The following is a 17,767-nucleotide window of genomic DNA, read 5'->3' as shown; positions in this document are numbered from 1 at the left end:
ATGGACACATTTTCCAGACAGGGTATAAGCAACTCACCTCTTGCAATTGTATAACGGGGAAAATTAACCTACAGCTGGCAACACTGTTTGAGTTGCTTTCGACGAGCCAAACTTACACTTTGCAAATAGGCTCTACAGCTAGAAGCTTGAAACATATATCTTCGCAGAGTATGCCAACTTACCTTATGTAAAAATATTACCTAGTACAGTTAAGCTGTGACATACAACTAACGATCGACACGACTACCTGACACACATACGGAGAGAGTGAGACAGCTTATACGCAATATATTCCTACACATGTACTGGGTTTAAAAGGTAATTTGCAACAACTATTTCACTCACTCCCTATCAAAATCTTCTAACCACATGTTTTTGATACTTGCTGCCAGAACATGGTGGTTTTAGACTGTAAATTCAACCGATTATTCTATTTGTGCATGATGCCTGCATTTGGAATATTTAATTTTTGGCATACGGTATTTTGCGTGCTCCAGTAACCTTGCGCTCGATTCACGGAAGCTATGACGTGTATTTCCTGTTTCGCGAACATGCGAGAATTTTTCACAATAGATAATATATTGCAAGAGCGAGTTGTTTGTGTATATAAATCTAGCTTTGGAAATGGACATGAATATAATGTCAAAAATTATTGCATAACTTAAAAATATTGATATTTATTGCACTAGCAAAAGTAAATGCGCCCCCTCAGCTGTTAGGTTAAACAGCATAAATATTTTATTACTGATAGCAAGTATTGTCATATGGACAAAACAGATCTAGTAATGAGCTGTCTTGCTAGTCTCTCGAGTGAAGGAATATGATGCTACTATAAACTGTAAACAAGATATACAACCTCTGGCATGAGATGCACGAGACTTATGAACCTCGACCTATAGAGTTGTACAATGGATGTTTTTTGTTAAGCATAGCGGTGTGTTTTTTGTTTATTTCAATGTCATCGAGCGTGCATGTAAAGAAGGGGTGAGAAAAAAAAGAGGAGGGGGGTTATAACGGATAATTCATGTTTTGATTTCAATATTTTAGCTAGTCACGATTTACCTGCTATCTAGAAGGACACTGGACGATGGCTAAAAGCGAGGGAAGGAGAGAAATGTTATTTTTTATTTTTGATAGTGTGATGAAATAGTTTTAGATAATAATAGTAGGCTAATAGAATTGTAGAAAACGGCTGTATCGTGATGCGAGGCTGAAAGCAATTTCGAAAGCAGTCTCGGGCATCTTCGCGTTCAGCCAACAAGAAAAATGCACATGGAGGGCGCAACGGTATTGTCTATAGATGGTTTTTCTGAATAAACATACATATTATTTTTTTTTGCACTCTCCAGATAGGACCGGAGTTTTTTGTTTTGGTTGGACAAAAGGGTTCAGATAAATACATGGACATCAAAATAAAGAAAAAAAATTTACTCCACTGCTTACATGTATTGAGTCTTCCAATAACACACCTCGCGGGGCGTACCTACATGTATGCAAAATATAGTTAATGTCTTATTTCTCAAACCTGTGGTCTGTAGATTTGCTTTTGTTGGCAACAGAAACAGAAAAATGGCACCATGTTATTGTATACTGATAAGGGTGTACTGTAATCATAACAATTTTCTAGTTAAAAATCTATGTTGAAAAGCAATGTTGGGTGACTTGTCTGTGTTGGGTATTATTAACAACTTCACAGCTGTACCTGCACAACTCATCGACTACAAGCCAACAATGTTAGGAAATGTGTGCATGGCTCCGAGAATACAATTTAAAATCACTAATGTGGCATGAACCCTCTTCACTTGTGTGTATTTGAATATGCGAAAATTAGATATTTTGAATAATCGAGGAGAACAATCACAAAAACAGCTTGCACCGGTATGACGTGTTCAAACTTCAGACGATTTTTGTTAATCTACAAAAGCCAATTGCGAACGGAGATCACTACGAAAATTGTGGAAAAAAAAGAAGCGAGGCTATTTTGGCTAATGGTAACGATGAGGATGAATAATGGTTGTTTTAATAAAATTGACGAAGTGGGGCATGTTGAATATACCTAGCCTAAAATAAAATTCAACAATTAATGTTAAACATTTGCCACTCTGAAATGGCAACGGCTATCATCATAACATCACTTGTTTCTAACTTGTCCATATTGGCCCTCTCTCTACCCCTCCATAAATTCGATTCGAAAGGTACAATTATTCCAGTTTTTGAATAATCAATCAAATCAAATTTGACGTAATCAAATATTTTTTTGAAAAGATGGTTGAAGAGGTTGAGACTATTGGCAGCCTCTTACGCGAATCGAAACCAAATGCTTCTATTATCCAGCGATTAACTTCAATCTCACAATAATATTGAAACGTGTCCGGTGTGCGATCAAAGGTTTCCACCGACGAGAACCGGAAAGTTATTTCATCATAATCACTTCACCGGAAACTACATCGGTGGAATCTGTAACATAATGTATTCATGTATGTGTTTGACAATCATATATCACTTATTAGAACAATTTTCATATTGTTTTTTACTACGTGAGATGATATTTTATTTACATTTACGATAAAATAGAGGTTTGGGTGTAATAACAGTTTTTTATTAATTAATTTAGAGATGTTTTTTTTTATTTGTTGAGTTAATGATTAGGTTAATTTGTTATTTCTCGCGAAAAAGAGGGAACCACAGCTGAAAGAAAATACACAACTTGTATTATTGAGGTCAAGAGTTTGTTTTAATATTATTTTTTGCACACATAGGCTAATCACGACTCGGGATATGTTTAAAATGGAATCTGAAATATTATGCGACCTGACTGGAACTCGGAATAGGACACACTGATTACAAGACGTCGATACATTACCACTTGGTCGGTTCGTATCTTATTTTAAACTGTAGGTCCACGCTCTATTAGCCTATCTGTGTATAACGTGGATTTAGAATTCAGTAGAAAATAACGTTGATCTAGCATTTTTTTTTTTTTGGATTTTAGATGTGTTGAGACCACTAAAATTACCAATTCTTATAATAAAAACTTTTCCTCATATTACTATTTTGAAAGAGAGAATTAATTGTATAATATTTTGTTGTTAATTTCAAAGAAGACTAATTCAAATAGTAACAACGGGAACGAATAAAGCTTACGAAAAGTTTTTGCCACCGTGAGAATTTGAACCTACGACCATTAGAGTGACAAACCAGTGCGATAACCACTAGCCCACGAGTTTGTTTCTTCTTACGGCATGATTATGAGTTAAGACCAATTTGTTCAATATGCATAAGAAATATAATCCCCCACTCGCTTTTTTTATAAACAACGCACCCAAATGCTTTTTTGTAGCAAATGAAATAAAGGTGGTATGAATGTCACAAGATATTTAAGCAAAATCTACTATATTTACGTCGCAATTGTTTTACATGGAGAGGCCACATCTTCGAGAATTGAGGTTGTGGTTTGACTGTAATTGTAGGATACCCCATAGGTATTGATAAGCCAAGGCTCTAGTGTGCACTAGATTTGTTTATTTGTAGTGATGTGCTCAGGAATTTTTGTAAAGAGGTATGTGAATATAAAAATTGTGTTAATGCTTATTTTTTTAAACAGTGAACTCATATTTTAATATCTCTCTGTCTATTTTATTATTCTACTTAGGAACTAATTAGTATTACAGAAGTTATATTGAAAAGAAATCTCACGTGACAATGACGAGAAATTAGATTTGTGGAATGAATAGTTTTCATATTTTAAAACCTCGAAGGGTTATGGGCTATCTCCCGATTCCCCTTTTTCCACAATCCTACCTAGAGTTATTTTTAACTAGCAACGAGGTGACGTTGGTCAGCACGACGAACCCTCAGCTGTTATAGAAGATATCTGAAACCAGCTTACACCAGTCATTTGTAGCTCCCCCCAATTTTTTTTGATGGTGGGTTGCTACCGGCCTTATACGTAGCCCGAATAAATTCCGACCAGAGCCGGATTCGAACCTATGCCGTCTCGCAGCGAACATTCTCAAGACGAGTGAACGCCGTAACTCGCTCAGCTACGGAGGAGGACTCTCTCTCTTTTTTTTCTCCCTCTCTATTTTTTCTCTAATTTTCATCATCATAGTTAAAATTAATCCAAGAGAAAATATATATTTTGTGTTGACATAGGAAATATGCAATAAAAATGCATGATCAATAGTTAAGGTCAAAATCTGAATAAACAGTGAGGGTGATACACGCAAGCTTCCAGGCATGTGATTTGCACAGAATTAAATATAAAAAATGAGAGATGGAAGGTTTTTGTTACTATTAGAATTTAAGGACGGAAAATATGTACAGTGAATGAATACTACGTTTGACTAATCGTGAAGATGAGTATCACAGTACGTTTTTTATCGTTCTTATATAAACGTTGAAACGTTTAAGAACGTATAAGAATGTTTACCGAAACGTTTCAATGTTGTTTTCACGCAGCGTGAAAACAACATTGAAACGTTTCGGTAAACATTCTTATACGTTCTTAAACGTTTCAACGTTTATATAAGAACGATAAAAAACGTACTGTGATACTCATCTTCACGATTAGTCAAACGTAGTATTCATTCACTGTACATATTTTCCGTCCTTAAATTCTAATAGTAACAAAAACCTTCCATCTCTCATTTTTTATATTTAATTCTGTGCAAATCACATGCCTGGAAGCTTGCGTGTATCACCCTCACTGTTTATTCAGATTTTGACCTTAACTATTGATCATGCATTTTTATTGCATATTTCCTATGTCAACACAAAATATATATTTTCTCTTGGATTAATTTTAACTATGATGATGAAAATTAGAGAAAAAATAGAGAGGGAGAAAAAAAAGAGAGAGAGTCCTCCTCCGTAGCTGAGCGAGTTACGGCGTTCACTCGTCTTGAGAATGTTCGCTGCGAGACGGCATAGGTTCGAATCCGGCTCTGGTCGGAATTTATTCGGGCTACGTATAAGGCCGGTAGCAACCCACCATCAAAAAAAATTGGGGGAGCTACAAATGACTGGTGTAAGCTGGTTTCAGATATCTTCTATAACAGCTGAGGGTTCGTCGTGCTGACCAAACGTCACCTCGTTGCTAGTTAAAAATAACTCTAGGTAGGATTGTGGAAAAAGGGAATCGGGAGATAGCCCATAACCCTTCGAGGTTTTAAAATATGAAAACTATTCATTCCACAAATCTAATTTCTCGTCATTGTCACGTGAGATTTCTTTTCAATATAACTTCTGTAATACTAATTAGTTCCTAAGTAGAATAATAAAATAGACAGAGAGATATTAAAATATGAGTTCACTGTTTAAAAAAATAAGCATTAACACAATTTTTATATTCACATACCTCTTTACAAAAATTCCTGAGCACATCACTACAAATAAACAAATCTAGTGCACACTAGAGCCTTGGCTTATCAATACCTATGGGGTATCCTACAATTACAGTCAAACCACAACCTCAATTCTCGAAGATGTGGCCTCTCCATGTAAAACAATTGCGACGTAAATATAGTAGATTTTGCTTAAATATCTTGTGACATTCATACCACCTTTATTTCATTTGCTACAAAAAAGCATTTGGGTGCGTTGTTTATAAAAAAAGCGAGTGGGGGATTATATTTCTTATGCATATTGAACAAATTGGTCTTAACTCATAATCATGCCGTAAGAAGAAACAAACTCGTGGGCTAGTGGTTATCGCACTGGTTTGTCACTCTAATGGTCGTAGGTTCAAATTCTCACGGTGGCAAAAACTTTTCGTAAGCTTTATTCGTTCCCGTTGTTACTATTTGAATTAGTCTTCTTTGAAATTAACAACAAAATATTATACAATTAATTCTCTCTTTCAAAATAGTAATATGAGGAAAAGTTTTTTATTATAAGAATTGGTAATTTTAGTGGTCTCAACACATCTAAAATCCAAAAAAAAAAAAATGCTAGATCAACGTTATTTTCTACTGAATTCTAAATCCACGTTATACACAGATAGGCTAATAGAGCGTGGACCTACAGTTTAAAATAAGATACGAACCGACCAAGTGGTAATGTATCGACGTCTTGTAATCAGTGTGTCCTATTCCGAGTTCCAGTCAGGTCGCATAATATTTCAGATTCCATTTTAAACATATCCCGAGTCGTGATTAGCCTATGTGTGCAAAAAATAATATTAAAACAAACTCTTGACCTCAATAATACAAGTTGTGTATTTTCTTTCAGCTGTGGTTCCCTCTTTTTCGCGAGAAATAACAAATTAACCTAATCATTAACTCAACAAATAAAAAAAAACATCTCTAAATTAATTAATAAAAAACTGTTATTACACCCAAACCTCTATTTTATCGTAAATGTAAATAAAATATCATCTCACGTAGTAAAAACAATATGAAAATTGTTCTAATAAGTGATATATGATTGTCAAACACATACATGAATACATTATGTTACAGATTCCACCGATGTAGTTTCCGGTGAAGTGATTATGATGAAATAACTTTCCGGTTCTCGTCGGTGGAAACCTTTGATCGCACACCGGACACGTTTCAATATTATTGTGAGATTGAAGTTAATCGCTGGATAATAGAAGCATTTGGTTTCGATTCGCGTAAGAGGCTGCCAATAGTCTCAACCTCTTCAACCATCTTTTCAAAAAAATATTTGATTACGTCAAATTTGATTTGATTGATTATTCAAAAACTGGAATAATTGTACCTTTCGAATCGAATTTATGGAGGGGTAGAGAGAGGGCCAATATGGACAAGTTAGAAACAAGTGATGTTATGATGATAGCCGTTGCCATTTCAGAGTGGCAAATGTTTAACATTAATTGTTGAATTTTATTTTAGGCTAGGTATATTCAACATGCCCCACTTCGTCAATTTTATTAAAACAACCATTATTCATCCTCATCGTTACCATTAGCCAAAATAGCCTCGCTTCTTTTTTTTCCACAATTTTCGTAGTGATCTCCGTTCGCAATTGGCTTTTGTAGATTAACAAAAATCGTCTGAAGTTTGAACACGTCATACCGGTGCAAGCTGTTTTTGTGATTGTTCTCCTCGATTATTCAAAATATCTAATTTTCGCATATTCAAATACACACAAGTGAAGAGGGGTTCATGCCACATTAGTGATTTTAAATTGTATTCTCGGAGCCATGCACACATTTCCTAACATTGTTGGCTTGTAGTCGATGAGTTGTGCAGGTACAGCTGTGAAGTTGTTAATAATACCCAACACAGACAAGTCACCCAACATTGCTTTTCAACATAGATTTTTAACTAGAAAATTGTTATGATTACAGTACACCCTTATCAGTATACAATAACATGGTGCCATTTTTCTGTTTCTGTTGCCAACAAAAGCAAATCTACAGACCACAGGTTTGAGAAATAAGACATTAACTATATTTTGCATACATGTAGGTACGCCCCGCGAGGTGTGTTATTGGAAGACTCAATACATGTAAGCAGTGGAGTAAATTTTTTTTCTTTTATTTTGATGTCCATGTATTTATCTGAACCCTTTTGTCCAACCAAAACAAAAAACTCCGGTCCTATCTGGAGAGTGCAAAAAAAAATAATATGTATGTTTATTCAGAAAAACCATCTATAGACAATACCGTTGCGCCCTCCATGTGCATTTTTCTTGTTGGCTGAACGCGAAGATGCCCGAGACTGCTTTCGAAATTGCTTTCAGCCTCGCATCACGATACAGCCGTTTTCTACAATTCTATTAGCCTACTATTATTATCTAAAACTATTTCATCACACTATCAAAAATAAAAAATAACATTTCTCTCCTTCCCTCGCTTTTAGCCATCGTCCAGTGTCCTTCTAGATAGCAGGTAAATCGTGACTAGCTAAAATATTGAAATCAAAACATGAATTATCCGTTATAACCCCCCTCCTCTTTTTTTTCTCACCCCTTCTTTACATGCACGCTCGATGACATTGAAATAAACAAAAAACACACCGCTATGCTTAACAAAAAACATCCATTGTACAACTCTATAGGTCGAGGTTCATAAGTCTCGTGCATCTCATGCCAGAGGTTGTATATCTTGTTTACAGTTTATAGTAGCATCATATTCCTTCACTCGAGAGACTAGCAAGACAGCTCATTACTAGATCTGTTTTGTCCATATGACAATACTTGCTATCAGTAGTAAAATATTTATGCTGTTTAACCTAACAGCTGAGGGGGGCGCATTTACTTTTGCTAGTGCAATAAATATCAATATTTTTAAGTTATGCAATAATTTTTGACATTATATTCATGTCCATTTCCAAAGCTAGATTTATATACACAAACAACTCGCTCTTGCAATATATTATCTATTGTGAAAAATTCTCGCATGTTCGCGAAACAGGAAATACACGTCATAGCTTCCGTGAATCGAGCGCAAGGTTACTGGAGCACGCAAAATACCGTATGCCAAAAATTAAATATTCCAAATGCAGGCATCATGCACAAATAGAATAATCGGGTTGAATTTACAGTCTAAAACCACCATGTTCTGGCAGCAAGTATCAAAAACATGTGGTTAGAAGATTTTGATAGGGAGTGAGTGAAATAGTTGTTGCAAATTACCTTTTAAACCCAGTACATGTGTAGGAATATATTGCGTATAAGCTGTCTCACTCTCTCCGTATGTGTGTCAGGTAGTCGTGTCGATCGTTAGTTGTATGTCACAGCTTAACTGTACTAGGTAATATTTTTACATAAGGTAAGTTGGCATACTCTGCGAAGATATATGTTTCAAGCTTCTAGCTGTAGAGCCTATTTGCAAAGTGTAAGTTTGGCTCGTCGAAAGCAACTCAAACAGTGTTGCCAGCTGTAGGTTAATTTTCCCCGTTATACAATTGCAAGAGGTGAGTTGCTTATACCCTGTCTGGAAAATGTGTCCATGGCTTATGTCGTAGGTTAATTTAGTTTGCAATAGATCTTGTGTGTTGGCCCTTACAAGTGATATAGCTGCCTTTCTGCCTTTGAGTCACCTGTAAGACTATATGTGGGTGGGCGAGTGAGGTTAGTTTAGTTTCCAATAGATCGACCTGTCATGCTATATACTACTTTCTGCTTTTTGAGTTACCTGTAAAACTATATGTGGGTGGGTGAGTGAGGTTAGTTTAGTTCACAATAGATCACACTTTGAATTTGCTCACACTCTCTCTGTCTGTGTGTCAGGTGGTCGTGTCGATCGCTAGTTGTATGTTACAGCTTAACCCGAACTAGGTAATATTAACTGTACTTCAAAAAATAAAATTGTGTGTATCTCATATCGAACTAGAAATAAAAAAAATCAAACATTAAGCATTCATGCAGATTAATTAAGCCGTAAATTCAAAATTTTGACCCCCACACAAATCGCATTACATACATACATACATATGGAAAAACAGAAGTATGCTTTTTTTTTCGCCCCCGTGGTGTTTACAAGAGCCCCCCTGTAAGTAAGACTAATCAGGGGTGGACCTACAGTTTCAAAAACCACTTGTGCGAGTATCGAATCCTTAAATACCACTGCGCCATAGGGGGAGGAGGCCCGGTGAGAGGGGGTAGAAAGCTGGAAACATTAACACCACTATTGCCAGTTAGCGTCTTCTTCATCTTATTGCATACTTATCATCTTATAGAAAATTACGCCGTCAACTTGTAACTTGTAGGTTAGCCTCGCCTGTGAAATATCATATATTTAAAAACAAAAAAATTGTGAAGCAACTAGTCAGTGTTGCCAACTCCTATTGGACGAATCTTCGACGACAACCCCCTCGCACAATTCGAGCACGAAGACTTCCGCGACAGACCTCGGTGCAAAAAATAAATTTCCCCACTGGTCCAAGCACACCCTTCCACGCATACAAAAGCATTTCGACAAGCACATGTACAATTTGGATTTCACCTCGAGGGTGCTGCAGAATAACAACAATCCAGCCGATAAGGCACCTCTGATCAAATTAACACTGCACACTACGATCAAAATCCAATATAAATTAGTTCGATGCGCAAATTAAAAAAACAACACGTGAAACCCTACAGAGGTGTGGTTATCTAGAGCCGCAGCCATTAGAACCTTTTTGGGTTGGGCACCACGCACCCTGGCGGGGTTAGGGGCCAGAAATCCTAAAAAACAACAATTATTTATTTGTTTGTTTGCGTCACAATACAGGTGCGCGCATATGCATGTGCAGCACATCGTTCCCGCGATAAGATTTTTACAAAAATCCCGATATACATTGACGCCCAGAACTTGGAAATAAGGCATATTCGCTCACCACTGTTGCCAGCTTAGTCTCCCTCTTTATCTTACGGCAACATTGACGTCTCTAGTTTTTTTTTAATTGCAGGTAGGTTGCCAACACACTCTAGTTAATAATGCTACATATTATACACGCACACACGCACTGTGTTGCCATCTCTCTTTTACGGCAGTATATATTTGTTGCCGGCTCTATTGCACAGTGTGTGTATGTTACGCCAGTGTATAAATTGGCTAAACCCTTATCAAGTAAGAAAAACTATAGGTAGGTGTTGGCAGCATTGTCGGTTGTTTAACTCTTCCCCCTCTCTCTTTTTTTTGTAAAAAAACCATGGTAGAAATACCAGTAGGTTGGCAACCTTGATTTATGCAATTAATTAAAGCAAGCCTCAAGCCTCAAGCAAGATTGCCAGCTCCTTGCCTTAGGTTAGGTTAGACCAAAATAAAAACCTTGGTAACTTTTCGAGTAAAATATTGGCAACACTGCAAGACAAGCCTCAAGCAGTATTGCCAGCTCCTTGCTTGAGGTTAGGTTAGACCAAGATAAAAACCTTGGTCATTTTTTCGAGTAAGAGGTTGGCAACACTGCGAGCCCCACCGAGCCCCAGCTGGCAACACTGCGAGAAAAGCCTCAAGCAAGATTGCCAGCTCCTCGCGTTAGGTTAGATTAGCCCAAGAAATAAAAACCTTGGTAACTTTTCGAGTAAGAGGTTGGCACTGAGCCCCACCGAGCCCCAGCTGGCAACACTGCGAGAAAAGCCTCAAGCAAGGTTGCCAGCTCCTTGTTTGAGGTTAGGTTAGACCGAAAAAGAAAAACCTTGGTTATTTTTTCGAGTAAGAGGTTGGCAACACTGTGTACCTCACTATACCTCATTTTCGGGCGTGGAATTCTCTTTGCTGTACTACTCAACTGGTATAAGTATAGTTCAAGCAAAAGCAAATATCCAGTTAGAAATCATGGGGTGGTACCTAGGTCTCTTTATACAAGTAGTAAATATATATATTGTAACTCTGTCTCATGTTTTCATAATACTTCCCTATTAATACTTAATGGACTAAGTAAAATTCTACATTCAAAGGGAAAAAAGAAGGGAAATTATTTTATAGAAATGTGGGGGGAAAACACTCATAAATCTTCTATATGATCTTTCCACACAACACGTGTCTTAACTGTAATTTATGTGCGAGTCGATTTTCTTATTAAATATAAAACTACAACCATATCAAAGGAACTCACATAGAGTACTAGTGGTCGCATAGAGTGCAAAAACTGCATCCCACCTCAAAAAGATTCGTCAGCAGATTCACCAAGAGCAATCACAGACATGGACCATTTTTTCTGTTCCCTCTGGAGCAGATCTTTCACAAACAAGACATCAGCACCTGCGGAAGAAAGAGAAAAAATCTAGGTTTTTTTTTCATACAAAATCAAAATCTAATTGCACTAAATAATTAACATACACATGAAATGTGTCTGTGTATTTGCTTATTTTATTCGGGTAATGTCAGTGAGACCATCCACATCAGAACTCGTAATACTTCGCTTTGCACATTTCCGGTTTGTACTGTTACACCGATGTTGTTTGGTTGTCTGCTGTGTCATCAGGGTTGGCACGGTAATTTACTTGTTACATTTTTTATGTAAGTTACGCGTAATTTACTTTGCATAGAAGTACGCAGATGTAAAAATACTAATTTTCTTTCTTAAATTAGTAACTTAAAACCCATCGGTAGCTCATGGAGCTTTTTATCGAGGCGAGCATCATCCACTGGGTGGGTCCCTGGAAGCGAACAGCCACCAGATATTGTTGTCAGCTGCGAATAAGGCATAGCCAAATAAGCAGTCTCGGACTGAGGTGTCAGTGTTATCAAGGTTTGGAGAGGATGATCTTTGGCAGGACCATCCTCAGAAAAGCCCACTGACATGGCAAGAAAGTGCCACCATCGAATACGCACTGCCCCTGCTGCCTTGCAAGGGGGAGCCATCCCCAAAGGCTAAGGGAAGGATACCCTGACCGAAAACCAAAAGCGTGGAATGAACTCTGTAGGCACGGTGAAGTCAGTTGTCCGAGGGGAAAGTAACGCTGACAGAGAATTCAGTCCTCTAGTGTGGCGGTTGGGCATAAGGTTGACAGCCCTACCCCATAAAAAGCACCTTATTCAGAAGTCAATAGAGCAATGCCAGAAGTCATTATGGAAAACGAAAAAGACAATGAACAAGGTACATGATTGGATACTAACTACTTGGAATGTAAGAAGTCTACATACAGAAGGCTGTTCAGTGTATGTTTGACCAAATGCGATTCCTTCCCCCCATGTGCAAAATGAACTCACCCGACCTTGGTTGGGCACGATTGTCAGTGTAGTGTGTGAGCTGTTAGAGAGTGGTTGTGTTTCCTTGCTGGGCCAAAAATTCCACCCAAACTGAGCCGCTTTTGGGAGGAGTACATTGTAAAACTTTTCCAAGTGTTTGTGTTTTCTCGCTTGGCCGAAAATGCCACCAAAACTTAGTTGCTTTTGGGAGGGTTATGCTGTAGCCCTTTACGATGCAAAGTTCAGTGTGTCAATGATCAGGAAGCAGTGTAAGAGCAAGGATTGTGACGTTAGTTTGACTTTAATCAAGAATGTGATCGGAAGTATAAGGATTCCATGGCCGTGAGAACACGACCGTGCACACAAGCCACCACCAGTATGCAGGCGAAAATTCGCAGAATGGCCATGCAAGAGAATCCCCCAACCCAAAGACAGATGGTGAATCGTCTAAATGTGTCTTTGGGAACTGATAACCACACCTTGCGCCAACAACTAAATCTTGGAAAGGTGTTCAAGGCTAGCGGTCATCACCTTACTGATGCCCACTGACGGGAATGCAAGACATCACACACCCTCGCATTCTACCAGGATATGAAGGAGGCTACTGGAATACAGGCCATACCTTGCAACGATATACCTGTGAAGTCTCCAGATGGAAAGTTCAATGGACTTTTGTGGATTTGGACTGCTTAAAAAGGGTTTAGGCAAAAGACATGTCAACTGTGAATGGACTCTGGAAAGCTGTGCAAGAGGAATGGAACAAGAAACCCCTCGTAGTTCTCCAACGAAGCCTTCTGCAATTGAAACTACGTTGCCGGGCCATTGTTCGGAACCAGGGGAGACACATCCAGCATTGTCGCACCTGGCGCCACAGATTTTCGTAACTATTTGGAAAGTACAATTTGGTCACATATACGCTGAACAGCCTCTGTAGAGCTGGTGCACTAAAAAATCTAACAAATGAACTTCATAAATATAGAGTACATATTACAGCCCTCCAAGAAATGAGATGGAAAGGAATTGACATCTTTGAAAACGATGACTATGTGTTCTTCTACAGTGGCAGCAAGGAAGCAAATATCTTTGCAACTGGTTTTGCGGTGCAATAAAAAAAAAAAACCTTGTTATCAACTTTGAAGCAGTAGATGAACGTATGCATTGTCTGAGGATGAAGGGAAAATTCTTTAACACCACTTTTATTTGTGTGCATGAGAGTAGGAAGAAAATGTTAAGGATGTATTTTATGCCAAGATGGAAGCTACATATCAAAGAGCACAAATCATGACATCAAGATTATTATGGGAGACCTAAATCTTAAAGTAGGGAAGGACATGGAGTATAGAAATGTTGGAAGTCACAGTCTACATAATGAATCAAATGATAATGACTTAAGGTTAATTAGCTTTGCGATTACAAATAACTTTAAAAATAAGCAGCAGAACTTTCCCACATAAGAACATTCACAAGAAAACATGGGTGTCTCCTGATGGCTCAACAAAAAATCAGATTGATTATGCTATCATTGCCATGAGACACACATCTGACATAACAGATGTCAGGAGTTGTAGAGGTGCAGATATCGACTCTGACCATTTTATGATCAGAATTAAATACCACTCAAGGATATCCAGTGGTAGAGTTGTCGCCTTGTAATCAAGGGGTCCCGGGTTCGATACCCAGTGGTTCGGATCCCACTTTAAACTGTAGGTCCAGTCCCGATTAGCCTTACTGTGCATAAAGTAGACTTAAAACACCAAATCAATCAATCAATCAATCACTCAAGGATATCAACAATTGGAAAGAAAATAGGAAAAAGGAATATCAAATATGATTATGAAAAACTCAAAAATTTGCAATGTCAGAGAATATAGAAGTAGCATAGAACAACAACTAGAAAACTGATGAGAACGAGGCAGTAGAGAGATTATGGCTAAACATCAGGCAGAACATTCAAGTAGCAGCAGATGACAATCTTGATAAGACGAAGCAACAGAAGAGAAACGAGTGGTATGATGAGGATTGTAAGAAGGTCATAGATGAAGCAATGAAGCAAAAAAACAAACTAGAACAAGTAAAAAAAGAATTACAGTGAAGCTCGGAGAAATGCTTGTAAAATTTTACGAATGAAGAAAAAGATCCAAGAAGAGAATGTTGGGAAGAGATGCAAAGAATGTACCTCAGAAATTATGCTAGAAAATTTTATGAAGGAATGAGAAGAATAAAAAGGGGTTATCAGACTAGAATGGTAGCATGTCAAGGTAAAACTGAGAAGTTAGTGTGTGGAGAAGTGATAGAATAGTAACTTTTGAATAGATTCGCAAGTAGAAATGATACAGAATGTAAGCAATATTTTGGTCCCCAACAGTTTATTAACGAACCCACAGTAGGAGAAATTAACCAAATAATTAGAAACTTCAAGAATAATAGAGCCCTGGTGAGGACAGTATGACTGCAGAGATGATAAAGAAAGGAGGCATGCAATTGTGGAAGTCCATCTATAAACTTGCAAGCATGATTTGAAAAAAAAAACCTGAAGAATGGTGCATAGGACTAATATGCCCCATTCATAAAAAAATGAAGTAAACTGAACTGTGAAAAGTACAGGGGAATAATGTTATTACAAAATTTTTACCAATGTTCTGGCTGGGAAATTGAAGGTATACATCGAGGAGGTTATAGGAGAATATAAATGTGAGTTTAGGCAAGGATGCTCCACCACAGATCAAATCTTCACCCTTAGACGAATTTTGGAGAAAGCATTTGAATCTATCTATATATATATATACAAGGGTCGTTCAAGGTTGACCGGGATTTTCGTACGTAAAAAATCGATAAATAGCCCGATCATGATGAAACGTGCAGGTGATGTAATATATTCCTTCGCGAGTAACTAGCACCCGGCATGATGTATTTCGCGCATGCGCAGCAGTTGCAGCGAACATGGCGGCAAGCAGTGTGTCTGTGGCCGTGGAGCAGCAGTGTGTAATCAAATTTCTCGTGAAGGAGAAAGTGAAACCAGCTGAGATTTTCAGACGATTGCAAGCACAGTATGGTGAACAAACAATGTTGCGGACAAGAGTGTACGAATGGTTCCCCGCCCCCCAAGAAAAGCAAAACGCAGCCGTCCACTGGAAAGATCATGGCAAGTGTCTTCTGGGACATGAAGGGCGTTATCCATGTGGATTTTCTGGACAAAGGGAGCACGATTAATGCCCAGTATTACTCCACATTGTTGAGTGGTGATGTACGAAAGTCCATTCGCAAGAAAAGAAATGGGATGTTGTCTGGAAATGTCATTCTTCTCCATGACAATGCCCGCCCTCACACGACCAATGTGACAACAACAACTCTGGCCGACATGCACTGGGAAGTTCTGCCCCATCCCCCCCACAGTCTGGATTTAGCCCCCAGTGATTATCATTTGTTTGCACCCCTTAAAGACCACCTGGGAGGGAAGAAATTCACGACAGACGAAGCACTGCGGAGCGATGTCCTCCAGTGGCTACGACAACAACCAAGTTCTTTCTATGCCAAAGGAATTCGGGAGTTGCCAGAACGATGGCAACGGTGCCACGGTGCGCACGGAGAATACTTTGAAAAACTGACATAGTTTGGTGTTTCTTCTGCTACCTATTTCCTCTGCAGAAATAAAAGTCCCGGTCAACCTTGAACAACCCTTGTAAAATGGATGTATGTGTGTGTGGTTGTGTATATTTGTTTGTTCTGGCATAACTCTCGAACACCTGGAGCAATTTCAACCAAACTTGGTACACGTATTACTTGCAATCTGGAAAGAAATACTGTGGGGGTAAGACACCCCTGGCACCCCTAGGGATGGGGTGGGAAGGGTTGACATGTAAAAATAATCGAGAACCACCGATATTAAATTCAGCACAGACAGACATCTGTGACTCTATGCAATCTGCACAACAATAGTATTTCTTGGGTTGCCTAACATTCAGGCTGTGTTGCGAATGGAATACATAGTTTTCGTGACACTACCAATGCAGTTCAACTCTAATTTCATCACCTATCGGTATGGAGGGTGAGAGGGGGTAAAAAATAAAATGCCACAAATGACCTAGATTAGTGTCGAATCAATAGTTTTTGCAGCACATTTAACATTTGTTATATTTTACACTATAGTTAGAATTCATTATTTTCCTGTCTAATGCAAGAGTGTCATAAATAAATACCCGGGCAATGCTGGGTAATCAGCTAGTATAATATAACAGTGCACCAATTGTACATGACTTTAAATAAGCCTTTGATAGTGGAAATAGATCCCAAATGTATGAGTATGAGATTATAAAAGAATTTGGAATATCAGACAAATTAGTAAATCTAACTAAAATGTCTCTTACTAAGACACTTAATGAAGATAAAATTCAAAATAAACTGTCAGACACGTTTGAAACAGTAACTGGAGTTCGACAAGGAGATGCCGTTTCCACAGCACTCTTCATATTATGTCTACAAAAGGTCATACGAAATGTTAAAATCCGATCCCCAGGAATATTTTTCAATAGAATGAACCAGTGCCTTGCTTATGCAGACATAGCTGTTTTGAAAAGAAGTCAAAGTTCTGTAGAGGATGTTATGTTGACAATTGAAGAAGCAGTTAAAGGAGTTGGATTAGAAAAGAATGTAATGAAAACAAAATACATGAGACTGACTGAGAAGTAAAGATTGGTGACCAAAATTATGAAGAGGTGGAAGCCTTCAAATATCTGAGATCATCAATGGCTCAACAAAATAAAGTAGAACTTAATATCAAAGGAAAAAATCAGCAGGCAACAAATGTCTCCATGCCTTTGTGGATATATTTCGGAATATACGACTATCGACGGCTTTAAAACACAGAGTATAAGACAACGATCCAACCAACAATACTGTATGGAAGTGAAACCTGGACACTCACGGAGAGATCATCATTGATGCCGATGACTTAGGAAAGGAAAATACTCCAAAAAATATTCGGACCAAAATATGATGGTGAAGGATGGAGAATACTTTATAATCATGAATTGAAGGAATTATATAAATCTCCTGATATTATATATGAAATCAAGGCAAGGAGATTGAGCTGGGCAGGATATCTTATTAGAATGAATAATGACAAGAGTAGTAAAGAAAGTATTCTCCGCAAAACCTGAAGGCAGGCGAAGAGGAGGGCAACCT

At 38.0% G+C, this 17,767-nt stretch overlaps 2 protein-coding genes across 2 annotated transcripts in view; one reads left to right on the top strand and one right to left on the bottom strand.

The window, feature by feature from the left end:
* Positions 1–11,165: 11,165 nt before the first annotated feature.
* Positions 11,166–17,767, bottom strand: part of LOC146000412 (protein cereblon-like) — a 70,726-nt gene continuing 64,124 nt past the window's right edge. Inside the window, exon 8 of the mRNA XM_083138013.1 lies at positions 11,166–11,656. The gene's annotated coding sequence lies outside the window, so the exon portion shown is untranslated. The remainder of the gene's footprint in view (positions 11,657–17,767) is intronic.
* On the top strand, positions 16,877–17,272 carry LOC146000561 (uncharacterized). The gene has a single exon (XM_083138309.1). It carries the CDS (start codon positions 16,877–16,879, stop codon positions 17,270–17,272), a length of 396 nt encoding a protein of 131 aa, XP_082994435.1.

Source organism: Lepisma saccharinum, chromosome 16 (assembly GCF_977018435.1).
Source record: "Lepisma saccharinum chromosome 16, izLepSacc3.1, whole genome shotgun sequence".
Taxonomy (NCBI): domain Eukaryota; kingdom Metazoa; phylum Arthropoda; class Insecta; order Zygentoma; family Lepismatidae; genus Lepisma; species Lepisma saccharinum.
The sequence above is the reverse complement of the archived record's forward strand: the minus strand, read 5'-3'. Positions and strand labels throughout refer to the sequence as shown.

What these genes read in the sequence shown, in the direction of transcription:
- LOC146000561 (XM_083138309.1), top strand. Translation starts at nt 16,877, where the DNA reads ATGTATGAGTATGAGATTATAAAAGAATTTGGAATATCAGACAAATTA.